Source organism: Hyperoodon ampullatus, assembly GCF_949752795.1.
Source record: "Hyperoodon ampullatus genome assembly, chromosome: X".
NCBI classification, from domain to species: Eukaryota; Metazoa; Chordata; class Mammalia; order Artiodactyla; family Ziphiidae; genus Hyperoodon; species Hyperoodon ampullatus.
Genome location: NC_136913.1, coordinates 93619222 through 93647023, shown reverse-complemented (window position 1 = coordinate 93647023; position 27802 = coordinate 93619222). Strand labels below are relative to the sequence as shown.

General features: G+C 40.9%; 1 protein-coding gene across 5 annotated transcripts in view; it reads right to left on the bottom strand.

Annotated features, from left to right (window-relative positions):
- The window catches only part of MID2 (midline 2), a gene marked incomplete at its 5' end in the record, with an annotated part of 86763 nt that extends 59278 nt beyond the window's left edge, over positions 1 to 27485 (bottom strand). For 2 of the 5 annotated variants that reach the window (XM_079727835.1, XM_079727839.1), the window contains 2 exons: positions 11316 to 11411; positions 26811 to 27485. In XM_079727835.1, coding sequence (XP_079583961.1) covers positions 11316 to 11411; positions 26811 to 27470 — 756 coding nt within the window. The remainder of the gene's footprint in view (positions 1 to 11315; positions 11412 to 26810) is intronic. The other 3 variants (XM_079727836.1, XM_079727837.1, XM_079727838.1) reach the window with 2 other exon arrangements.
- Positions 27486 to 27802: the final 317 nt, after the last annotated feature.

The window sequence follows — 27802 nt, the reverse complement described above, 5'->3', positions numbered from 1 at the left end:
ACCACTGGGTGTGTGACTCACAAACTGGAGAATGCTTATACCACAGAAGTCCACCCACTGGAGTGAAGGTTCTGATCCCCACGTCACGTCAGGCTTCCCAACCTGGGAGTCCGGCAACGGGAGGGGGAATTCCCAGAGAACCAGACTTTGAAGGCTAGCAGGATTTGACTGCAGGACTTCAACAGGACTGGGGGAAACAGAGACTCCACTCTTGGAGGGCACACACAAAGAAGTGTGCACATCAGGACCCAGGGGGAAGGAGCAGTGACCCCATAGGAGACTGAACCAGACCTACCTGCTAGTGTTGGGGGGTCTCCTGCAGAGGCGGGGAGTGGCTGTGGCTCACTGTGGGGACAAGCACACTGGCAGCAGAAGTTCTGGGAAGTACTCCTTGGTGTGAGCCCTCCTGGAGTCCACCATTATCCCCACCAAAGAGCCTGTAGCCTCCAGTGCTGAGTCACCTCAGGCCAAACAACCAAGAGGGAGGGAACTCAGCCCCATCCACCAGCAGACAAGCAACAAGCGTATTAAAGTTTTACTGAGCTCTGCCCACCAGAGCAACACCCAGCTCTACCCATCACTGGTCCCTCCCATCAGGAAGCTTGCACAAGCCTCTTCGACAGCCTCATCCACCAGAGGGCAGACAGCAGAAGCAAGAACTACAACCCTGCAGCCAGTGGAACGAAAACCACATTCACAAAAAGATAGACAAGATGAAAAGGCAGAGGATTATGTACCAGATGAAGGAAAAAGATAAAACCCCAGAAAAACAACTAAATGAAGCGCAGATAGGCAACCTTCCAGAAAAAGAATTCAGAATAATGATAGTGAAGATGATCCAGGACTTCGGAAAAAGAATGGAGGCAAAGATCAAGAAGATGCAACAAATGTTTAACAAAGACCTAAAAGAACAAAAGAACAAACAAACAGAGATGAGTACAATAACTGAAATGAAAAATACACTGGAAGGAATCAATAGCAGAATGACTGAGACAGAAGAATGGATAAGTGACCTGGAAGACAGAACAGTGGAATTCACTGCCACGGAACAGAATAAAGAAAAAAGAATGAAAACAAATGAAGACAGCCTAAGAGACCTCTGGGACAAGATTAAACACAACAGCATTCACATTATATGGGTCCCAGAAGGAGACGAGAGAGAGAAAGGACCAGAGAAAATATGTGAAGAGATTGTAGTCAAAAACTTCCCTAACATGGCAAAGGAAATAGCCACCCAAGTCCAGGAAGTGCAGAGAGTCCCAGGCAGGATAAACTCAAGGAGAAACACACCAAGACACATAGTAATCAAACTGACAAAAATTAAAGACAAAGAAAAATTATGGAAAGTAACAAGGGAAAAATGACAAATAACATACAAGGGAACTCCCATAAGGTTAACAGCTGATTTCTCAGCAGAAATTCTACAAGTCAGAGGGGAGTGGCACAATATGTTTAAAGTGATGAAAGGGAAGAACCTACAACCAAGATTACTCTACCCGGCAAGGATCTCATTCAGATTCGACAGAGTAATCAAAAGCTTTACAGACAAGCAAAAGCTAAGAGAATTCAGCACCACCAAACCACCCCTACAACAAATGCTAAAGGAACTTTTCTAAGTGGGAAACACAAGAGAAGAAAAGGATCTACAAAAACAAACCCAAAACAATTAAGAAAATGGTAATAGTAACATACATATTGATAATTACCTTAAATGTGAATGGATTAAATGCTCCAATCAAAAGACACAGGCTCGCTGAATGGATACAAAAAAAAAGACCCACATATATGCTGTCTACAAAAGACCCAATTCAGACCTAAGGACACACAAAGACTGAAAGTGAGGGGATGGAAAAAGATATTCCATGCAAATGGAAATCAAAAGAAAGCTGGAGTAGCAATACTCGTATCAGATAAAATAGAATTTAAAATAAATAATGTTATAAGAGACAAGGAAGGACACTACATAATGATCAAGGGATCAATCCAAGAAGAGAATAATAACCATTATAAATATACATGCACCCAACATAAGAGCTGCTTAATACATAAGGCAACTGCTAACATCTATAAAAGAGGAAATCGACAGTAACATAATAATAGTGGGGGACTTTAACAGCTCACTTACACCAATGGACAGATCATCCAGAGAGAAAATTAATAAGAAAACACAAGCTTTATATGACACAATAGACCAGATAGATTTAATTGATATTTATAGGACATTCCATCTGAAAACAGCAGATTACATTTTCTTCTCAACTGCGCATGGAACATTCTCCAGGATAGATCACATCTTGGGTCACAAATCAACCCTCAGGAAATTTAAGAAAACTGAAATCATATCAAGCATCTTTTCCGACCACAACACTATGAGATTAGAAATCAATTACAGGAAAAAAAATGTAAAAAACACAAAACACATGGAGGCTAAACAATACGTTACTGAATAATCAACAGATCACTGAAGAAATCAAAGAGGAAATCAAAAACTGCCTGGACACAAACGACAATGAAAACATGACAATCCAAAACCTATGGGATGCAGCAAAAGCAGTTCTAACAGAGAAGTTTATAACAATACAATCCTACCTCAAGAAACAAGAAAAATCTCAAATAAGCAATCTAACCTCACACCTAAATGAACTAGAGAAAGAAGAACAAACAAAACCCAAAGTTAGTAGAAGGAAAGAAATCATAAAGATCAGAGCAGAAATAAATGAAATAGAAACAAAGAAACAATAGCAAAGATCAAGAAAACCAAAAGCTGGTTCTTTGAGAAGATAAACAAAACTGACAAACCTTTAGCCAGACTCATCAAGAAAAAGAGGGAGAGGACTCAAATCAATAAAATTGGAAAGGAGAAACGAGAAGTTACAACAGACACTGCAGAAATACAGCGCATCATAAGAGACTACTACAAGCAACTCTATGTCAATAAAATGGACAACCTGGAAGAAATGGACAAATTCTTAGAAAGGTATAACTTTTCAAGACTGAACCAGGAAGAAACAGAAAATATGAACAGACCAATCACAAGTAATGAAATTAAAACTGTGATTAAAAATCTTCCAACAAACAAAAGACCAGGACCAGATGGCTGCACAGGTGAATTCTATCAAACATTTAGAGAAGAGCTAACACCCATCCTTCTCAAACTCTTCCAAAAATTTGCAGAGGAAGGAACACCCCCAACTCATTCTATGAGGCCACCATCACCCTGATACCAAAACCAGACAAGGATGTCACAAAGAAAGAAAACTACAGGCCAATATCACTGATGAACACAGATGCAAAAATCCTCAACAAAATACTAGCAAACAGAGTCCAACAACACATTAAAAGGATCATACGCCATGATCAAGTGGGATTTATCCCAGGGATGCAAGAATTCTTCAATATACACAAATCAATCAATGTGATACAACATATTAACAAATTGAAGAATAAAAACCATATGATCACTCAATAGATGCAGAAAAAGCTTTTGACAAAATTAAACACATATTTATGATAAAAACTCTCCAGAAAGTGGGCATAGAGGGGACCTATGCCATATACGACATAATAAAGGCCATACACGACACACCCACAGCAAACATCATTCTCAATGGTGAAAAACTGAAAGCATTTCCTCTAAGATCAGGAACAAGACAAGGATGTCCACTCTCACCACTATTATTCACCATAGTTTTGCAAGTCCTAGCCATGGCAACCAGAGAAGGAAAAGAAATAAAAGGTATACAAATTAGAAAAGAAGAAGTAAAACTGTCACTTTTTGCAGATGACATGATACTATACATAGAGAATCCTAAAGATGCCACCAGAAAACTACTAGAGCTAATCAATGAATCTGGTAAAGTTGCAGGATACAAAATTAATGCACAGAAATTTCTTGCATTCCTATACACTAACAATGAAAGATCAGAAAGAGAAATTAAGAAAACAATCTCATTCACCATTGCAACAAAAAGAATAAAATACCTAGGAATAAACCTACCTAAGGAGGTAAAACACCTGTCCTCAGAAAACTATGAGACACTGATGAAAGGAGTCAAAGAGATGGAGAGATATACCATGTTCTTGGATTGGAAGAATCAAGATTGTGAAAATGACTATACTATCCAAAGCAATCTACAGATTCAATGCAATCCTGATCAAATTACCAGTGGCATTTTTTACAGAACTAGAACAAAAAACCTTAACACTTGTATGGAGACACAAAAGACCCCAAATGGCCAAAGCAATCTTGAGGGAAAAAAACAGAGCTGGAGGAATCAGACTCCCTGATTTCAGACTATACTACAAAGCTACAGTAATCAAGACAATATGGTACTAGCACAAAAACAGAAACATAGATCAATGGAACAAGATAGAAAGCCCAGAGATAAACCCACACACCTATGGTCAACTAATCTATGACAAAGGAGGCAAGGATATACAATGGAGAAAAGACAGGCTCTTCAATAAGTGGTGCTGGGAAAACTGGACAGCTACATGTAAAAGAATGAAATTAGAACACTCCCTAACGCCATACATAAAAATAAACTCAAAATGGATTCGAGACCTAAATGTAAGACTGGACACTATAAAACTCTTAGAGGAAAACATAGGAAGGACACTCTTTGACATAAATCACAGCAAGATCTTTTTTAATCCACCTCCTAGAGTGATGGAAATAAAAACAAAAATAAACAAATGGGACCTAATGAAACTTCAGAGCTTTTGCACAGCAAAGGAAACCATAAGTAAGATGAAAAGACAACCCTCAGAATGGGAGAAAGTATTTGCAAATGAATCAACGGACAAAGGATTAATCTCCAAAATATATAAAGAGCTCATGCAGCTCAATATTAAAGAAACAAACAACCCAATCCAAAAATGGGCAGAAGACCTAAATAGACATTTCTCCAAAGAAGACGTACAGGTGGCCAAGAAGCACATGAAAAGCTGCTCAACATCAACTAATTAGTAGAGAAATGCAAAACTAAACTACAGTGAGGTATCACCTCACACCAGTCAGAATGGGCATCATCAGAAAATCTACAAACAACAAATGCTGGAGAGGGTGTGGAGAAAAGGGAACCCTCTTGCACTGTTGGTGGGAATGTAAATTGATACAGTCACTATGGAGAACAGTATGGAGGTTCCTTAAGAAACTAACAACAGAACTACCATATGACCCAGCAGTCCCAGTCCTGGGCATATACCCAAAGAAAAGCATAATTCAAAAAGACACATGCACCCCAATGTTCATTGCAGCACTATTTACAATAGCCAGGACATGGAAGCAACCTAAATGCTCATCAACAGATGAATGGCTAAAGAAGATGTGGTACGTATATACAATGGAATATTACTCAGCCATAAAAAGGAACAAAATTGGGTCATTTGTAGAGACGTGGATGGACTTGGAGATTGTCATACAGAGTGAAGTAAGTCAGAAAGAGAAAAACAAATATCCTATATTAATGCATATATGTGGAATCTAGAAAAATGGTACAGATGAACCGGTTTGCAAGGCAGAAATAGAGACACAGATGTAGAGAACAAACATATGGACAACAAGGGGGGAGGGAAGCGGTGGGGTAGGGGGGGATGAAATGGAAGATTGGGACTGACATATATACACTAATATGTATAAAATAGATAACTAATAAGAATCTGCTGTATTAAAAAATAAAATAAAATAAAATTCAAAGAAAATGTTAAAATTTAAAAAATAAAAAGAACTCCATCTATTTCCTAACCTAGTTAAAGGAAACACATCCATTCAGTTACCCAAGCCAGAAACCTATAGATCACCCTACTATTCTCTCATCTCTCTACCCACTGCATCTAACTGATCACCAAGTCATATTGATTCTACTTACTACAAATGTGTTTTGAATTTATCGCCTGCTCCCTAGCCCTACTGCCATTGCCTTAGGTTGGGCTTCCATCTCTCCATGGATCAGTAAAAGCCACCTAACTGGTCTCTTTACGTTCAGTTTTGACCCTTGACCCTTGCTCCATCCTGCATACTACAGCCAGAGCAATCCTGAAATGAAGACCTTATCCAGTTATTCACCTACTTTAAAACCTTCCATGGGTCCCTAGAGTCTTCAGGATAAAGTCCAAACACCTATGCATGGCATACAAGGCCCTTCACTATCCAGGCCCTAGCTACTTCTCCACACTCACCTCTTGCAATGATCTCACATCTCACATTCTGGCTGAACCAAACTTCTGGTGATTTCCTGAAGACCTCTATGCTGTTTACCCTTCTGTGTTCTCGCATGGTGTTCCCTTTGCTCCCTTTTCTCATTTTGTTGGCAAAATTCTACTCTTAGTTCAAGACAATTTTATTTTTATTTCCATTTTGCAGTCCTTCCTAAGTCCCTCAGGCAGACTTAGGTGTTTCTTTCTCTATGCTAGCTTGTCATCTTGCACTTACCTTCATTACAATAATCATCACTTCACATTATATTTGACATTTTACCTGTTAAGTTCCTTGAGGTCAGGGACCATTTGCTATTTATCTCTATATACCCAGTGTATACCTAGTGCATAGTGTACCACTTTGCCCATGCAATTTGCTCATTTTCACCTCCATTAATATCACTGCTCTCTGTCTCAGCAGAGGGAGGAATTTATTTTTCCTCCTGCAACATTTGGCTAAAATGCATTTTATCCATTAAATTTTCCCTAGTCACATTTACTTCAGTCTAATCACTCCTTCATTTTATCATGTCCTCCGTGCTTGCAGAAGAGTCCTCCAACAAACATCTTTGTGCTTTAGTGATTTAGATTCTATTATTGCTTCTAGCTCGACCACTCTAAAACATTTCAGGATCATCTGCTGAAGTCATCCATAGTGGTGTGCTTTTTTAACTAATTTCTATTAAGACACTTATTTTTATGCTTGGAGAAGTAGTCAGACATTGAATCTTGCTCTTCCCAAACCAAATACCATTTCAATGAGCAACATGAGCAGAAAGGGGAGAACTCCAAGCCACCTATGGTTTGAGCTCTAAGACTTCTGAAAGTTACTGGAGCAAAGACCTGGGGGCAAGATGAAAAGCTGAAATTCCCCAAACTAAGGGAAGCCTTTCCCTCTCTTCCAGCTAATCTCCTTTCTTTTTTCTTTCTCTTAATGCTAAACAGCCATGCCACCCAGCCCCTTAAAAGGATTGAGAAGAGCCAGAAAGAAATCAATCTGCCCATGGAGCTTCTGGGATGGACCAACCCATTGCCCTGCAGCAGTTCTGGAAGGGAGGAAAACAGATGGCACACAAAATAGCCAGGAAAGTTCTTTAATGTGCTCCATGCCCTAAAAGTTAACAAGAAGACTAAAAAAGTAAACACAGAAGGGCTATACTACATTCATCTGTGCTCCCTGTACTGCATGCTGTGTTATAAATACTCCTCTTTCTCTCTAGATACTGGGTTGTCCCTAGCTAGACTAATAAAAGTTTCTGGAGGTCATCAATAACATATGTTTCTTTTGTAACCCCCAAATGACCTACCACACTGAGTACATCGCATTTGCTCAAGAAATGTTGCCCGACTGATTACTAAGTATTTAACCATTTTTCTTCCCCTCAATATTTTCCGGAATGCTTATTTATTCACAAAACCATGCAGACTTGGAAGCCAAGAGGAACTACTCATCTGTTGGTATACATTTTCCCTTGGCTATGCATTAAACAGAGATTTCCTCTGGAAATGTAAACAAAGGATGCCTGATGAGTCGGGACAAAGAACTATATATAGAGATCAAGTGGCCAGAGTAGCAAGGTCAGAGCATGCCTTTCCTTAACCAGATTAAAGGAGTCTTGGGCCTGCCTCTCCCTCCTTCCCATGTTCTCCAGCCCCGACAGAAAATATTTTCCAGCTGCCTATCCACTGATTTCTGAAAGCTGGGCAGTGACTCTAACAGGCTGCATTACCAAAGAATTCAGCTAACAAATCTGTGGTGATCCTAATCTCTGTTTCTGTAATAATAGGAAGACTGCAGCTTTGTTTACTTTCTGAGGAGAATAGAGAACAGGGAGAAAGAACCAGGAGAGGGAGGCAGTATTTATGGCTCTTTTATGAAAAGTCAATCTGTGACAAAAACATTTGCAGACAATCAGGAAGGGGAACAGGTTTGGCAGGAAAATAGCCTATTCTAGTTTTCTCAGAAGTGCCTTAGCTGGTATCCTCCACCCCCGCCCGATGTGAAATGCCTGGTTTATACTGTGAATATAGTCATTCCTGATAGACAAATCTGGATTAGATAAAATGAAAAAAATTCAAACCACCCCTTAATGTCTGGCTTACATGAAAGTATCCTACTATTTATTTCATTTTATAAAGTATTTATAAGCATTTATGAAGTCTCAAATCTCTTCTTTAACTGCATTTCTAATCCCGGGGCTTGTCTTGAAGCCTTCTGGACACACAGGCTCTGTGCTGAATGAACATAATAAGTACCCTGGATTCACCCTATTATTATGGGGAAGTTAGGGCACATCCCTAACCTTTCAGAAGGCATGATGTCATAGAGCACAGCCATGGCCTTCCATAAACCATCCTGTAGGGCCCCTGTCAAAGACAGAATCCTAAACTGAATAAGACCATGGAGTTAACTCCCAAAATACACTCTCGCCCTTGACATGTAATGCAGTATCTCAAGATTCTTTCCCAATTCTCAGTTAACATTTTAATTCCATTGTCTGTATTTCTTGCACATGTGTATCCACATCAGGGTGGATTTGTATAACATGTAAGCCCCCAGAGGGTAAATACTGTGTCTATGCTGTTTTCTTTGTACCTGGTACAGTGCTATGCATAAGTAAGTATTAATAAAAGGTGACCTTTTGTGTACCAGAGCAGATGATTGGCCGAGGATTAGTAAGCATCCCTGAGGGAGTCTCTTAAACCCTTCCTTTGCTGGTTGCCATGGGGCTACTTTTCCCACCTACTTTGCTTACATTTGGCACCACTAGTGTCATCTCCTGAAGGCTCAAGCAGGAATACTAACTTCAGAAAGGCACTGTGAAAACATCACCTATAACCTAGAGGACCAGGATGAGTCCTCCTCCACTAACACAATCATGCACTGTTTCATGAGACTAGCTCCTTGCCACTTGAAAAGAGTAGGGCCCTGAATCATGAAGGTTTGATTGGTGCGATGGGCTGGGAAAGGTTGGAACAAGGGCTATATTTGGGTGACGCTGGCCAGAGTAATAAGCTCCCGGGGTGGGGGAGTGCGGGGGCGGGGTGGTGCAGGGTGGGTGGGATGATAAGATGTTACAGAGGTGCTAAAGTGAATAAGCAATGAAAATAAACTGCTTACTTTGCTAATTTGACTACAACTTGCTCTCTACTTAAATAACTTTTTGATGAGAATGAGGAAGTGATGATTACAATTTCTAACCACATTTTATTCACTATGAGATGTTACCCCACCCTCAATCATGTAAATTCTAAACCAAGGGATTTCTTATCTTGTCTCCTGCTCACAATACTTCCTTGTCTCTTCACCAGTGTGGGTTTCTTATACTGTAATCTAACAGCATAATCAGAAGCTTTGATAGAGTAGAACATAAAGGGATTCTGATTAGCTGAAAACCACTCTAAAATGCCTTCTGTTTTGCTTCTCCCCTCTTGGAAAGGATGAGACCGAAGAGAAAAAGAAAAGAATAAAGAAAGCAACCATTCATAGAATCACGACTTGAGAAATCTGGAAGTGACACTGAAGGTCATGTATTCAGTTCAATCCCTCATTTTATAGGTAAGGACACTGAAGTTGAGAGGCTAGATGACTTACTCAAGTTCATACTACCGGTTAATCACAGAGTCAAGTTCAGAAACCAATTTTCCAACTTACATTCCAGCATTCTTTCTTTCCATTCCTTATGCTTCTTCCTAAAGTCCCCACCCCATTCCATAATCTCACACCTGAGTTTAACTGGTATCCTGTGTACTCTACCTATAGCACCAGTCTCTTCCACAAATGGAGTGTCCAGCAGGGATTAAATTGCTATGGTATGCTCATCATACAACAACAATCTACTTTAAGAAACCCAATACTTTAAGATATTCAAACAATCAGGAGTGGTTACTTATATAAGAAGATTATTTGCCTTCTAAGAAGACTCTCCACATTCTCTTAAATAGGACTCGCCAGGGGGTATTAAGAGATGAGATCTTAATAAAATTATTTTATTGCTTAAAATAAACTAAACTTGAACCATTATATTTTCTGTCATACAAGTAAGATTAGCACCAGACTATCAGGTTATAAACAGAAACTTTTTTATCCAACCACTGCCCATGAGGAGTCCTGTATAATATTTTACCCGACCCTGTTTACACTTTAAGCCCTACCTACCATCACCTCTTCAACAAAATCAACACAAAACCAAATGCTATGGCTGAAGTTTCACACTCTTGCAAAAAAGAGAGAAATAACATCTTTGTTTTATTATGTCCACTTATGAAGAGGTCGACTCCTCTTGTAGGCTCTGTTCTGAGATCTGATGTAGATAACCTCATATTGTACAACACTTGATAATTCACAGATAACTCTAACACAGATATCATTTGTTGATGACAAGAATAAGTGGAAAGGCGATGAGTGAGGACCAGGTAAGGTGCATGGGGAAGAAGGAAGGAGAGGTTAGGAAGAGGAAGAAGCAGTTCTGATAATATTCTTATAGAAACAATATTGCACTGAACAAACCTCACTCTACCCTGAGGACCTGGGGTTCCCAACTTCCCTTACTCCGTAGCAATCTTTTTTTTTTTTTTTTTTTTTTTTTGCGGTACGTGGGCCTCTCACTGTTGTGGCTTCTCCCGTTGCGGAGCACAGGCTCCGGACGCGCAGGCTCAGTGGCCATGGCTCACGGGCCCAGCCACTCCGCAGCATGTGGGATCTTCCCAGACCGGGGAACGAACCTGTGTCCCCTGCATTGGCAGGCGGACTCTCAACCACTGCGCCACCAGGGAAGCCCCCTAGCAATCTTTTTAAAGAGCTAGGATGTTCAGTCTGATGAAGAAAGAAACACACTTCATGTTGGATTCTCACACCACCTGCTATTGGAAAAGGAGAAGGGATTGCCCCTGGGACTGACGTCTCTCCAACCCACCACCACCACTTATTATTTTTTAAACAATAGCTATCTGCCACTGTTCTTGGAACAAGCATCCTAAAGGAATGAGACTTCTTAAAATTATCATTCAGCCCTTCACTCCAAATGGCCGAGCTACACTCTGACAAAACAAGTCCCCCCAAAAGGATCACCTGATCCAGGTTCTTCGAAAGAATGACAGATGTTTCTGTTACATACCTCAACCTGCTGGCAGATCTGTATTAGCTTGGCCATTTGATTTTCTAGTTCACTGTTGCGCTTAACGAGGTTGGTGAGGTTCATCTCCAGAGTTTGCTGCCATCGCGGAGTATGAAGCCAGAGGGAAACAGGGAAGAGGGGAAAAAAGAAGAAATGTTCAATGAGTTTGAGACCCAGTATCACGTGGAAATCAGTCAGTCAGTCAACAAATATTTCAAAGATTCGTTGCACATGGGCCAAGCACTGTTCTAGGTGCCAATTAATAATGTTGTACATTTGCTCCAGACTGTCATTATTGGGGAAAAGATGACATTCATGACTTTGTGAATGTAGGAATTTAATAACATTAAAGCAACTTTATGTTTTCTATAATATTTTTTAACTTTGAAAAGTATTTCATAGTCAATAGCTCATTTTGCCCTCATAGTAATCCTGTGACACAGGGAGAACAGATTTTATTCTCTCTTTTTTACAGATGAATTGACTAAGAAAACTATAATTTATTGAACAATTACTACTTGCCAGACACTATGTTAGGCAATTTCATACATATCACTTAATAATCATGACAGCCTATGAAGTAGGAGATGTCAGCATTTTACAGATGAGAGAACTGAGCTGCAGAGTGGGCTTCAAGTGTTTTGCACAGTCATATAATTAGTATGTAGCAAAGCTAGGACTGGAATCCAGGTCTCTAGTCTTCAGATACAGCTTTGCCCCAGTATTCCATGATTTTTGTGTCTTTGTTGATAACACTTTGTATTTATCAGTAGGTTCCTTCAGAAAAAAAGATGGTATTTTCAGTGTGGAATTCATCAAAATCTAGCGTTGTATCTCACAGCTTCCCTCCTTTGGCACTAAGCAATAGCCTACAGAAATGCCAGACTTCAAAATGCAAAGCCTAGCTGTATGTATCAAGACAGGACATCCATTGTTTACTGTTGTTTACTGGGACATAGATCCTTTTAGGGAAACATTAGCAGTGCTCTGCAAATCTGTTTATTATAACATAGTTAAAATAGTACTAAGACCTCCTTGCATATTTTCAGTTGAGCAAGCTACTCTCTTACATTCCTCATGTGAAAAAAATAGAATGTTATTCACTCTAGATTGGTAATGGGCTTTTTTAATTCCTCCTCATTTCCAGGTCTTCAGCTCTGGTGGCTGCTTCTTCCAGGACCTGCCCCAATATCCACTCCTCTCTCACTCACCATCCCAACATCCCCACAAAGTCTGTTCCAAATGGAATACCCCAACTTCCTGGCCCTTATTCTGCTAGCACAGCATTCCTTCCCTTGGTCGTGTTCATTGCTTCATTGCTGTCTCCATGGTTCCTATGGTTTAGAGTTGTTCAAAGTGCACGTTTTGGGCGGGGCGGGCGGGGGGGAGAGGGGGCAAGGGATAGTGGGAAGAAGGGGAGAGGACTCGTGTTGGCCCCTTTCTTCTCCGCTAGGTAGCTGTGGCTCTTTAGTACCCTTGGCACTGTCCCATGAATCCATCCCAGAGGAGTATTCCCACAGATATACGTATTTCTAGGTCAGGCAGTCTGATCTCACTTGTTCTCAATCTGGATTATGAGAATCAGCTTAATCTCTGCTTCATGCCAGATCTCGCTTGGTTTCTTTGGCTTTATGCCCACGGGAGTGATTTTTTCACCATTTATTCCATTTTTCTTGGCTTGGATACTATGTCTCCCCTGGCCTTCTTTAACCCCACCACCATCTCAATCTGTGGTCTTCTCCTTAGCAAGGAAAAAGGGAGAGAAAAAGGAAAAACAAAGGGCCGCAATTGTTGATTTGGACATGAGTTCTAAGCTAAGTAGATGTCAGGGGGAAAAAAAGAAATGGCAGTTCGGAGATTTAGTACAAAAGGTATTTCATTTGTACTTAATACAAAAGGTATTGAGCACCTACTCTATTCAAGGTGCTTTGACTTCAGAGATAAAGAGGAGGTGAAATTATGCTGGGTCTTGAAGGATAAGCAGGATTTTAATAGACAGAGATGGAGGCGGGCAGGGCGTTCCAGGCACAGGGAGTAGCATGAGCAAAGGTAAAAGGGAATAAAGCATAGGACATGTCCAGGGAACAGAGTTGAGTTTGGCTAGAAAAGAGGGTACAAGAAAATAGAGGGGCACAGGCTGGAAATGGAGACAGAGGCCCAGTTATGACGGTCTTAACTGTCTAGGAGAGGAGTCTGTACCTATTTTTGAAAGCAGTAGGGGTTTACCAAAGGCTTTTGGATCGATCCCTTGATCATTATGTAGTGTCCTTCTTTGTCTCTTCTAATAGTCTTTAAAGTCTATTTTGTCTGATATGGGAATTGCTACTCCAGCTTTCTTTTGGTTTCCATTTGCATGGGATATCTTTTTCCATCCCCTTACTTTCAGTCTATATGTGTCTCTAGGTCTGAAGTGGGTCTCTTGTAGACAGCATATATATGGGTCTTGTTTTTGTATCCATTCAGCCAATCTGTGTCTTTTGGTGGGAGCATTTAGTCCATTTACATTTAAGGTAATTATTGATATGTATGTTCCTATTCCCATTTTCTTAATTGTTTTGGGTTTGTTGTTGTAGGTCTTTTCCTTCTGTTGTGTTTCTTGCCTAGAGAAGTTCCTTTAGCATTTGTTGTAAAGCTGGTTTGGTGGTGCTGAACTCTCTCAGCTTTTGCTTGTCTGTAAAGGTTTTAATTTCTCCATCAAATCTTAATGAGATCCTTGCTGGGTAGAGTAATCTTGGTTGTAGGTTTTTTTGAGCAAGATAATGACATAATCAGGGATGCATTTATGAGATCAACCTATGTGGGGCAGACTAAGACAGGAGAGCCTGGGGGCAGGGGCACTGGTTAGGAGGAGAGTGCAATATGCAAAGCAGTTGGTAATGCAGATCTGGGCCAAGCTAAGAGGATAATCAAGAGAAACATGTTTCAAGAAAGGATTTGTCACTCTCAGATATGCAGAGAGCGCAAGAAATACGAGGCCTGAGAAAAGGCAGCTGGATTTGGTAATTAGAGGGCACTGGTGACCTTTGAAAAAGGAGTTTCAGTAGAGATTTGGAAGCAAATGCCAAACTGTACACGGTTAGTGAGTATGTCAACAGAGACGATGTGGAGGCTACAAGTCTGGACTCCTCTTCAAAAATTCGAACGTAAGGTGAATATGATGGAGCTGTAGTTTGATGAAAAGGTCCAGCTCAAGTTAGAGAGTGGGCATGCGTAACGGGCCCAATCAGTTTGTGATTTCCTCCCGCAGAGTGGTCCAGATTCCTAGATCAGTGGAAATTCCATGTCTCACAAATGAGTTTATGGACATATTAGGTAAATATAATGTAGATTGAGGAACTCAGAGCAGATACAGTATAAGAAATCTGTGTTTCAACTGTAATGTGTTTTCTTTCAAACATGGGATTCCAAGGGGAGAATGTTTTCTAACAAGTGTATGCAACCTGTTGCAACACTTGTCATGAAACTGATATCTTATAAATAATTCATAATGCAGAGCAGGACTAAGATCCCTGCTGTGTGTTCCTCATTTGTGGCCCACAACTGAGACTCACAGCTTCTGTAAAGCCACTGAAAACAAAAATTAGGGCTGAACACATAATTTGGGGTCTGGTTAGACTACGGACCTTGGGTCTCCATCACAACATTATGGCAAATGGTTATTTTGCTCTGGCCCCCTAGCAAGTTGCAGAATGCCAGCACATTTTAACAATCCAGAACTAGAACTGACAAGATGACTCTAATTTCATCTTTACTTCATTAATATGAAAAGGCTTTGAAAAATAAATCTTTGGCTAATGAAAACACCATCTGTTGATGGCTTTTTGCCACTGTTTTCTTATATTATGAGACATAATTTGAGGGAAACACCGAACATTTACTTACTCACTTCCTATTCATTTACCAGGAATTAAAGCCTCCTCTCAAGCTGGAATTGATTCTCAATAATCAACATATGCAAAGGGAAGCAGAGAATTGAAGCAATTATGCAGTTGATTTCCTCACCCTTCCTTATCATGCTTAGCCCTGACAAATCATTTCGAACTAGAAATTCTGGGCCACTCTAGGTATGAATGATTTCATTGATTTGGCCAAGTAATTATCATGTCTATACGCAGACTAAGTAAACAAAAAGGATGTGTATGTGTGTGTGTGTGTGTGTGTGTGTGTGTGTGTGCAAAATTTTATGTAAATCTAAACACGTCTCTTTGTTGTGTTGTTGTTGTGGTTGTTTGGTTGTGGAGAACCGGTTTGCTGTGCTCTTTTCTCATGCAGTCCACTTAGTGACTGAGCCAGGCTCCTTCTGCCCAAGCCTAGTTAGTGCAGCTTTCTCAGAACACTTGAACTGTGACAACGAGGGAGCCCAAGTGGCAGGGGAGATTGGAATGGAGATATCTGCCGGGAGGAAACTGGACAGGAGGTTGGCAGGGAGAGCAGGATGAAGCTCCCATTTCCTGCTGCAGGAGGTTACCTCTGGGCCCTTCTGTGCTTCCCTGTGTGAAGGTTAGAGAAGCCATTTCAGCTATGAAACTGTGAGACCCTCCACACCTCCAGGTGACTACACTGTTAGACCTCTCACAAAATTGTACATGTGTCTAAACAGCACAAAGTGAGGGGAAGATTTGGCTGATTTGCATAATTGAGATTTTAAAAGGCCCAAGTTAGCTAAATTGGCAGTCTACACTGATTCCATTTTTATCCAAGTTCCACTTCATTTGTGTCATATAGACTTGGCCTGTTTGTGTTCTGTTATACCCTTCCCAAAGAGGAAAATGTTTTGCTATTTCTGAGAAAGCTAGGCACAGGCTATTCTTCTTCCAGACAGCTTCCCATAAAAAGAAATGGCTTCACTAACACTCTCAAATAATTGCTGGGGTTTTTTTTTCACTTCTTTAGACACAGGCTATTTCAGATAACTTTCTCATTGGCTCCCTGAAGAAACCTAGCTACATGTCCAAACACCAGCTCTTCACTGAAACCAGAGAGTCCCCTTATGGCACACACTTGACTGTGATCTTCATATGTCATGCTCCGGGAAGGCACATGTATGAGCACACTTTCATACACCTACCTGACACAGCGAGTCTTGAAGCCTAAAAAGGGGCAGAGCCTTTCTGTTTGTTCTATTGAAACATATTTTATTGCCATTGAATGCCTATATTCTCTCTTACTTTCTACAAGGTACAAGGCGAACATTGTCTAAAACTAGACAAGATCCCAACTGTTTTGATGTGGGAATTGAACCTTGAAGGTTTCGAAGAGAAGTGAAGGGAAGAAGGGCCAACCCACCCCAAACCCGAGCCTTCCCAATTGACAGAAGACAACTTCATCTTTAAAAATACTCGGAGCCAGTGACCCCATTACTATTCTTTGATAAGCTCTTTTTTGACATCTTGTCTATTCACTGACGTTCCCAGCTCTTCCAAAAGCCAGTAGCCAAAATCTTAGCACACTTTTGGGGTCACATTCTGCCTTCTTTTTTTAACTGCTTGTCTTAAAATACTTACTTTGCTTTTGCTTCAGTCTGTCACTTTATGTATCAATTACATATGGCCTTTCAACAGCAGAACACACCATCTGGTCCACAAACTGAAGCCCACACCCTTATGCCTGAGTTTATTCTTTCCCCAAACATTTATTCGCTGTTGTATAGACACGGGCTATGTCCCAGAACGAGATGCAGGTGACATACTGGAGGTATGAGGTCTACTCTACCTGAGGTTTGCTGGGGAATCACCAGACTGGTCTTCAAGCCAGGTGAAACAGGTGGCCAGCCCTCCTCTTCTCAGAAGGTTCTGAAATCATCCAGCAAAGACACACCCTCTCACAGTCCCCTTATCAGAAATGTTACACAAACAATCCCACGTTCTTTTCTTTTTCCTCTGTTCAGGTGCATAGCATGGTTAAACTTATAGCTTAAATGTATAAATTATGATTTGGACCTTCGAAAAGAAAACCTATACTAAAAACCTAAATCCAGTGTTCATTTTGATAATATTGAGCTGAAACCACTCTACTTTCCCGGAGGCCTCCATATTGTATTCCACTTGCACGATTCCTCTTCGGTTCCTGCCTCTCATACACATCCTCCCCTTTCTCCTTCACTTGCCCTTCCTCTCTGTCTACCTTCTAGACCAGGAGCATGCTGCAAGGCTCACTCCTCAGCCTTCATTCAGCTCCCTAATGCCTGGATCTACCTCCACGCTAAAGACCCTCAAACCTATGTCTCTGGCCCTGATCCTTCAGCCACCACAAAGGCCTGAATTTCAACCCCTTCTGGAACACTTGCCCTTTCAGTTCTGAGAGTGCCCCATGCTCTATCTCCAGCAGATATTTGAACAAACTATTTTCTCTGGACTAGAACACTCCCTGTCCCTGACCCCATCCCTGTCCCCCAACTAGGGGTCCAAAACGCCACCCAAAGTCTCTTCTGATGCCCCTCCTATGCACCCTCACACCCACACACACCCCCGTCCCGTGCCTCCACTGCCACAGGACTGACGACACTGTCTTGTAACTGTGTCCTCACTTGTCTGCCTCTGAACACTATGCTGACAACTCCACCAGGGTTGGGATGTGCTGTCTTTATCACTGGAACTGCAACCCCTTTTCTAGTGCTTGGCACCTTCAGACTCAAGTCTGATGTCATCGCCCAGAACTGCTAGTCCCTTCCTAATTTCTCTATTTCTGTAACCGATACCACCATTCTTCAAGACATCTCCTCCTCAAAAATCATTTTTTAATTCTTTCTCTCCATCATCTATAACCACTACAGTCGTTCTCCAAGTCCTGTCAATTCTTTCTTCACAGTCTCTCTCCAGTTGGCCCTCTTCTCCAATGAATTCATTTATGATTCCCTGCTTTTGAGCTCAATGACTTCCTTTCACTGACCCTTCCTCTGTGCTTCAGAGAACTCTGTGCAAACCTCTGCCATGGCACTTACTATACTGAATTCGAAGATGTCCTTACCTATCTCCCTTACTGAGCTTTGAGCTCAGTAAGGTGGCACTGTGCCTTAGTTCCTGTGTCCCCAGCTCCTACTACAATGACTTGAACAATTTAAGTGTTTAATAAACAAAGTGCATGTTCATTAATTGTTTTTTAAATGAATGAATGAGCCCCTGGCCTAACTCCCTGGGGCTACAGTTTAAGTTCTCGTCTGGTCCATCTTCAGGGGAGATAAAGAACAAGAGAGTACCTCATTATATCAACGCTTTATGAACTTGAGTGCCATTATCACATTTTCCCCTTTAAACCTCACTTCTTTGGGTTCAATAATTCTTGTTTCTTTAATCTTTCTTCACTTATATTATATTTCTGTAACATGTTCTCTTGCCCAATAACAACAGACAGGATTTTCATCCGCCCAATAACAATCTCTGAGTCAATGTTTTGTAAGCTGTTCTCAGACTGATGATTGTTAGCTCTTTCAGATGTTGATGAGGAGGAGACTTGGGACAAAAGAAATAAAAGAAAAACAGAAAGATAAGAACACAGGTAGTTGGAGTATCCACTAGCTAAACTTGCTCTCAAACCTAAGAAACAATAGAAAACATCTTCCAACACAGAGTCCTGTTAATACTATGTGAGAGTAGAGCCAGAGAATCAATATACTTATTGGAGGGGGGAAAGGGGGGTCCAAATGAGACTTAGCACACAGTTCGAGTAGAAATGGAATAAAGTGCATTTTTTACCCTCTCACACACATACAAAACATGTACAGATTTATACACATTATAAGTAATGTGGAGCAAGTCTTGGACAGTTAAGAGACCACAGAGAAGCCAGATCTACAAGCAAGAATGATTTTACGATTGTTGAGCTGAAGGCTGGTTTTGCTGAAAAACCCCATGACAGATATTACGCCCACCCCATGCACACATGTCCACCACCATACCTTAGAGAGTCCAAATCTAGACACAAATGCTTTGCTCTTATAATATTTAGCTACTGTGATTCAGTACCTAAGTGAGTGAAAGTGAGAAACAACTTTTTCTGTTCCCTCAGCTATGGTAACCCACCCTGGCCTCCACTGAAGATTTGTCTCATCATGAGGCTCATTTATTAGGGAGATCCCTAGTCTCAGGATAGGTTCTACTGAGGCCCTAACTCTCCCTAGGGTGACCACAGAAAACTTGCCCTACACTCATGGCCCCCTCACACCCAAGTTATCCACAGATAAGTCCACAGAAGACTAACACAGGCACTCTCTCCTCCTCACACACAGTGACACACATTTATAGATACACGTAGATACACACAGATTACATTATCAGCCACTCACCCATGCAGAAATACACACACTCGTACATAATGGCACATACAAATGTATGCAAATATGCCCTCTCTCAACCCAGTCTCTCATAAAGATATTTCTCCTTCCTCTCTTATACTCATATTCGTACTGGTTCAGAAACAGTCAAATGTCCATTGGTAGATAAGTTGAGAGGGTATCTGTTTTGGCAGACGGGAGTGGGTGAGTAGACAAACGACTGGGAGAAGGGTGGTGGCTGAGTGAGAATGGGTGGGTAGATGATAGAGTGACTGAGTAGGAAGAAGCACAAGTGACCAACTATGATAAGATTCTAGAATATCATATTTTCCAACCTTTTGACTCTCGTTGTGGTTTTCCTTTGAACATTCTCCAAGTCTCATATCTCCCTTCTCTTTGGCAATCTTTAGCTCTCTCTGTCTCAGCCTCTCTTTGTGTGTATGGTGTGTGTATTTTACTTTCCCATAACAAAAAGCTTACTCTAATACCAGGTAATATTTTATAACAACAAGACCCCTGATAGGTAAATGTAACTACATTTAAGAATTATTTGTAGGACTTCCCTGGCGGTCCAGGGGTTAAGAATCCACCTGCCAATGCAGGGGACATGGGTTCAATCCCTGGTTGGGGAACTAAGATCCCACATGTCGCGGGGCAACTAAGCCCGAGCCACAACTACTGAGCCTGTGTGCTCTAGAGCCTGCGCGCCACAACTAGAGAAGCCCACACGCCACAAGGAAGAGCCCACACACCACAAGGAAGAGCCGGCACACAGCAATGAAAGATCCTGCATGCCGCAGTGAGATCCCACGTGTCGCAACTAAGATCCAATGCAGCTAAAGAAAGAAAGAAAGAAAGAAAGAAAGAAATATTTTTTAAAAAGAAACAGACATTTCCAATATCTTAAAAAAAAAGAATTATTTGGAGTAATGAATTTGTGGAAATGTAATGAGATAAAGAAAATGTACTTGTTTATTCCTTTCAGGAAATTCCTCTATTCCCCCTGGTTTTCATCAGCTATATTTTTGGCAGGCTGTGGGCATGGAAATGTGAAGCCATCACTCTCAAAGAGAATTACAATAATCACATCTGATTTATACAGATGTCACCATGGGGCTAGGCAGTTGGAAAATCCAGCAATCAAAATGGATAGGCACCTAAAATTAAGGACATGTCGTACTTTTGCTAACACTGTGGTTTTTAACATTATCAGTAGTTCACAGGATATTTTTCTCCCCAGACTTCTAAGGTATTCATAATGGTAAGACAGCTTTATATCTTATGAGTATGGAAACAAGCTATAGGTGCTGGTATACTTACTGCAAATCCATTACAAAGATTTAATTCACTTGGATTTCTTGAGCATATACTATGTGTGCTAGACGCTAAGGAAGACATTGGAGAAATAAAAGACATTGTGCCTGGCCCCCAAAGAATTTATGGTATAGCTGGGGTATGTTGGAGTGGCCTCGTGGGATTTTAATTGAGCACTAAAGAATAGGTAGGATTCCTAAGCAGGCCAAGAGAACAGTATGAGTGAAAGTTAAGAGTCAGGAAAGAGAGTAGTATGTTTAGCAGACAGGTTAGACTGGACAGGTGAAGGTAACATGTTTGAGAGTGGCAGGAAGAAAAGACAGCTGGGCAAGCATGAGAACCAAGTTGTACAAAACTTGGAATATTGAGTTGAGATGTGTCACCAATAGAGAGTCACCCAAATTTGACCTCTTTATAAAGCCACATTTATTAATACAATAATATCAGTCTTTTCTAAGGGGAGGAAGTCATGTGACAATGAAAACTCTAAAATGTGAAGCAGTAGAAACGCAACACAGATCATGAACTGAGATATATATTGGGAGTAGTAAATGAAAAGAGAAGTAATAGAGAAAATAGTTACTCTGATAGGCCTTACAACTGTAATAACTGTCATAAACACAATTATTCTTTCAAATTGAAGAACCACTGGTAGCCTTCTGAAGGATATTTAGGTAGACTGTACAATTAACTAAGGATAATAAACTATACTAAGTATCCCAAACCCTCTAGTCCATTTTGAGTACATGTTAAGATGACAGGCTGGCTTCTGGTTATTCTGACCTTTCATCTATAATGTAATGATCTGTTTATTCTTTATTGAACAAATAAATATTAGAGACCACTAACCCTAATGAGGGATTAGTAAAAAAAAAGTGTAGTTATAAACACCAACAATGAATCTCCAGAACAAAAAAGTACAAACAAACACTGTATCAGTCACTGGCCAGAAAGTCAAACCCCTTTCCCTACTCCTGTAGGACTACCATGCTCCTCTCAGGGCCAGGGGAGTATGCTCAAGGCCACCTCCCCCATAGCTTCTGACAGCTGGCTTTCTCCTTTCTCCTTGGGGAAGAATCAAGCAGATTAAGGGGATAATCCTAAATCCTTTTCTAAATTAAAATTAACTCAAAGAAGTGAGGATATGTGACACTAAAAGTCAGATTTCCTCTCTGCTTAATGTGGAGAACTAATATCCTTTTATACTTGGCACCAAACCAAAGTGACTCCTACCCCACTCCATCCCCCTCTCACACAAGCAGCACCTCCCTCTCCCCACTCAAAGCCCAAGATGTTCCAGACAACATAACAAACCACACGGTTGGGAATGATTCATATGTTTCCACTCTCTGTCCAAAAATGAGCAAAGAAGTTTCCACTTAATTTATAATCTGAATTTTCTGCACATTTCCTAAAAACTTAAACGGGAACAATTCAAAACTTGGCCTCTCTTTCTCCAAAAATTACTGATTAGTTACAGAGTAAAGGATCTTTTGGTAAAATATTTTTGTGTTCCGTCTATCCCTGGAGACAAGGACTATAGCTGCACGATGCCAAATATCTAATCAATCATCCAATGTTTTCATGTTTTCGGATGTTTTCAAAAAGCTGGTGCTCTGTAGATACAGGCTTATTCTATCCAGTCTTTTGTTATCTCAACAGTACATATGGATACAGATTTTTCTGTTTGGAATATTTCTCAAGGCCAATGCCTTATTATAGTTCCAACACCTGCAAATATTTGGCAAGAGATTGTTCTACCTCTCCATGTCCCCCACTCTTCCTGCACCCCGCCCCCACGTCTTGCCATTAAAAAGCTGTAAGTTTATACTATGACTTTTCCTTGACGCTGTTAACCATTTATCTGTGACCCATGAAATGTGCAGTTGCTGGAGCATAAAAGTAAGTTTCAAATCACATTTCATAGGGAAAATTTAAGTCCAAAACAAAGTGGCAGCAGGCTGTGATAGAAAGGGTACTTAATTCAACTCAGCTCTAGAAGCTGAGTTCCAGTTCCAGTTCTCGGACTTTGACCAAACTGCTTAACCTCTCAAAGCCGCCATTTATACCATTTTAAAGCATAGGGCTTCAACTAGACCAAGTCCAAGGCCTACCATCTTAGGAGTCTAAGAATTGCAGCCACTAGATGACATGATACTATACATAGAGAATCCTAAAGACTCTACCAGAAAACTACTAGAGCTAATCAATGAATTTGGTAAAGTAGCAGGATACAAAATTAATGCACAGAAATCTCTTCCATTCCTATACACTAATGATGAAAAATCTGAGAGAGAAATTAATGAAACACTCCCATTTACCACTGTAACAAAAAGAATAAAATACATAGGAATAAACCTACCTAAGGAGACAAAAGACTTGTAGGCAGAAAACTATAAGACACTGATGAAAGAAATTAAAGATGATACAAACAGGTGGAGAGATATACCATGTTCTTGGATTGGAAGAATCAACATTGTGAAAATGACTATACTACCCAAAGCAATCTACAGATTCAATGCAATCCCTATCAAACTACCAATGGCATTTTTCACAGAACTAGAACAAAAAAATTCACAATTTGTATGGAAACACAAAAGACCCTGAATAGCAAAAGCAATCTTGAGAAAGAAAAACGGAGCTGCAGGAATCAGGCTCCCTGACTTAAGACTATACTACAAAGCTACAGTAATCAAGACAGTATGGTACTGGCACAAAAACAGAAATATGGATCAATGGAACAGGATAGAAAGCCCAGAGATAAACCCACGCACATATGGTCACCTTATCTTTGATAAAGGAGGCAAGAATATACAGTGGAGAAAAGACAGGCTCCTCAATAAGTGGTGCTGGGAAAACTAGACAGCTACATGTAAAAGAATGAAATTAGAACACTCCCTAACACCATACACACACAAAAAAACTCCAAATGGATATAAGACCTAAATGTAAGGCCAGACACTCTAAAACTCTTAGAGGAAAACATAGGCAGAACACTCTATGACATAAATCACAGCAAGATCCTTTTTGACCCACCTCCTAGATGAATGGAAATAAAAACAAAAATAAACAAATGGGACCTAATGAATCTTAAAAACTTCTGCACAGCAAAGGAAACCATAAACAAGATGAAAAGACAACCCTCAGAATGGGAGAAAATATTTGCAAATGAAGCAACTGACAAAGGATTAATCTCCAAAATATATAAGCAGCTCATGCAGCTCAATATCAAAAAAACAAACCACCCAATCCAAAAATGGGCAGAGACCTAAATAGACATTTGTCCAAAGAAGATATACAGATTGCCAACAAACACATGAAAGGATGCCCAACATCACTAATCATTAGAGAAATGCAAATCAAAGCTACAATGAGATATCACCTCACACCAGTCAGAATGGCCATTATCAAAAAATCTACAACCAATAAATGTTGGAGAGGTTGTGGAGAAAAGGGAACCCTCTTGCACTGTTGGTGGGAATGTGAATTGGTACAGCCACTATGGAGAACAGTATGGAGGTTCCTTAAAAAACTACAAATAGAACTACAATATGACCCAGCAATCCCACTACTGGGCATATACCCTGAGAAAACCATAATTCAAAAAGAGTCATGTACCACAATGTTCATTGCAGCTCTATTTACAATAGCCAGGACATGGAAGCAACCTATGTGTCCATCGACAGGTGAATGGATAAAGAAGATGTGGCACCTATATACAGTGGAATATTACTCAGCCATAAAAAGAAACGAAACTCAGTTATTTGTAGTGAGGTGGATGGACCTAGAGTCTGTCATACAGAGTGAAGTAAGTCAGAAAGAGAAAAACAAATACCATATGCTAACACATATATATGGAATCTAAAAAAAATATATGGTTATCAAGAACCTAGGGACATGACAGGAATCAAGACGCAGACGTAGAGAATGGACTTGAGGACACGGGGAGGGGGACGGGTAAGCTGGGATGAAGTGAGAGAGCAGCATGGACATATATACATTACCAAATGTAAAATAGATACCTAGTGGGAAGCAGCTCCATAGCACAGGGAGACCAGCTCGGTGCTTTGTGACCACCTAGAGGGGTGGGATAGGGAGGATGGGTGGGAGATGCAAGAGGGAGGAGACATGGGGATATATCTATATGTATAGCTGATTCACTTTGCTATAAAGCAGAAACTAGCAGACCATTGTACAGCAATTATACTCCAATAAAGATGTTAAAGAAAGAAAGAAAGAAAAATTAAAAATGAGGGAAAAAAAAGAATTGCAGCCACTGAGATTGTTGCTCTCTGCAGTCTTGATATGAATGAGAATATCACCCTTAGTGAAATCAACAAACATTAAACTTTGTACAAATTTATAAATATTAAATGTAAATAAAAAATCAAAAACAGCACAAACCATTGTCAGTGTGACTCTCAATATTACTTTCAATAAATTACAGAAGGGAAAAATGTATCCTATTCTGAGTATTACTACTCTCACCAACATCATAATTTTTACATACGTTACAATGACTTTTCTGTAGCATGGCAAGAGGAAGATCTCCACTCCTTTATTGCCTTCCTTCCATCCATCGGGGTCTTCCTTCCAGCTTGGCTTATATATCTAGGCCTGATTTTGGACTGGTAATTTTATTATTCAGTTAAACATTTTATTTTTCTGGAATTTCTGTTAAGTAGCTTCTTAAGAGAAATCAAGCCACATAGCAGACAGGCAATGGGAATAAAACAATTTTGCTGGATCTGACATTTGTTAACATCAACGTGAGGTAGTAGTGCTTTAAAAAAACAGGCACTTAGGGCTTCCCTGGTGGCGCAGTGGTTGAGAGTCCGCCTGCCGATGCAGGGGACACAGGTTCGTGCCCCGGTCCGGGAAGATCCCACATGCCGCGGAGCCGCTGGGCCCGTGAGCCATGGCCGCTGAGCCTGCGCGTCCGGAGCCTGTGCTCCGCAACGGGAGAGGCCACAACAGTGAGATGCCCGCGTACCGCAAAAAACAAAAAACCAGAAAAAAACAAAAAACAAACAAACAAAAAACAAAAACAGGCACTTAGACTTGCATATCAACACTATGCTGGCACAACAACTTCAGAAAACTCTGGCCACTGAACAGGAACTTCCCTGTCAGAGACTGCAAACAAGCACTTCAAAACGAACACTGGCACAAAATATGATACTGGATTAAATATTTATTGCCTTCAGTTAAAATTTTTAGGTCAGGTATTTGATTATGCCTCCTAACTTCGTGGTACACTGAAGTCCCTTTTTTGTCTGTTTGTTTTGTTTTGCTCTGTTTTTTAAGGCAGGTTTAGAATTAGCCCCCTCTTCAGGGCTTGGTGGCAATCTGTAGTGGCCAGTACCAAAGCTTTGTTTATTTAGTGTACTGAGTGTGCAAACACATACACTACTGTCCTCCACAAAAACCTCTCACCTACATAGATACACTCAGACACCTCCACCCACACATACCAGAGACACACCCAACCTTCCCATAGCTATACGCATATATATGCAAATCAGCACATATGCTAATTGTAATACACCTACATGGGTACTCACATACTTAAAAGAAGAGGTAGAAAGATCATGGCAAAGATATATAGGGTACAATATATCAGTGTCAGAGGAGAGAGGGTGCTGTTTCCCTGGACGTACTATTAGTATGAGCCATAGGCTAATTCCCCCAGAACTGGCCAGAGGTGAACGATCGCAAACAGGTTTGTGCAACAGATGAAACAGGTTCTAGTGAGAGCCTGCAGGTGAGGAGGCTATTTGTCACGAGAAGAATTGGGAGTTAATTCACTTGTCATATAGAAAAAGTGACCTGTTTTATTAGGGAACTTGCTAACTGCATAAATGTGTATAAAGAGACAAAGTCGTGTAAGGGGTATCTCCCAGATCCCTTACCTTGAGCTTCTCAAACCGATCATTCAGGGACGCGACCTGATGGTCTCGGTGACGCCCCACCAGTTTGCATAAGGCACAGATCAATTGGTCATCAGATACACAATACATGTTCACTTTCTCATTCTCATGGTCCAGGCAGGTGATCCCTCGAAGATGTGTGTCCGGCACTGGTTCCACCAGGCGGTGGCTGGTGAAAGGTTTCTTATTGGGGTGTGTGGCCCGCAGGCAACGGTCACAGTAGGAGACCTCGCAGGTGATGCATGTTTTCACTGCATCCCTTGGCGGGTCCTGCTCACAAAACTGGCAAGCAATTCGCTCACTAGACATGGCGTTGCTGGGCCTGTAAGTCCTCTCCCGGCGGCTCTCACTTGGGGAATTGGGTCCACTGACGGAAGCCTTCTGGAAGCGGTCAATAATGTTCTGCAGAGTCACATTCCTCTTGAGGCCATCCAGGCCCCGGTGGTTCAGTGAGATAACATACCTGCACGTAGGACACTGGAAAGCAGTAATGGGTTCAACGGATTCACCAGAGCTACAGCTCGAGACCAAGATGCGATGGGCACAGCTGAAGCAGAGGCTGTGAGCACAAGGGAGCAGAAGGGGGTCTTCAAACAACTCTAGGCAGATTGGACAGGTCAATTCAGACTCCAGTGTTTCCATCTTTAGTGAAAATAATCCTGCTGAGGCATTAAGAACCGCAGAGGCTGGGCTTTCACCTGCAAGGAACATGAAGCAAGAGTCATTAAGCATTTCCAAAGGAAACGTGGATGTAGCATAATTACACACTAACCAATGGAGGTTTTACAGGCTGGATTCCCCAGGGATGCTGGAGCAATAGGAAAGTGAGTTGGGAATTAATCAAAAAGCCATTCTCTCCCTTTAAACCTTGTTTTTGACAAATGCCTGGGTTTATTTTCCTGCACTAATAAACAGAAACTAGAGGCCATCTCTGAATCCCGGTTTACTGACTCACATTCCTGTTCCAACTCACC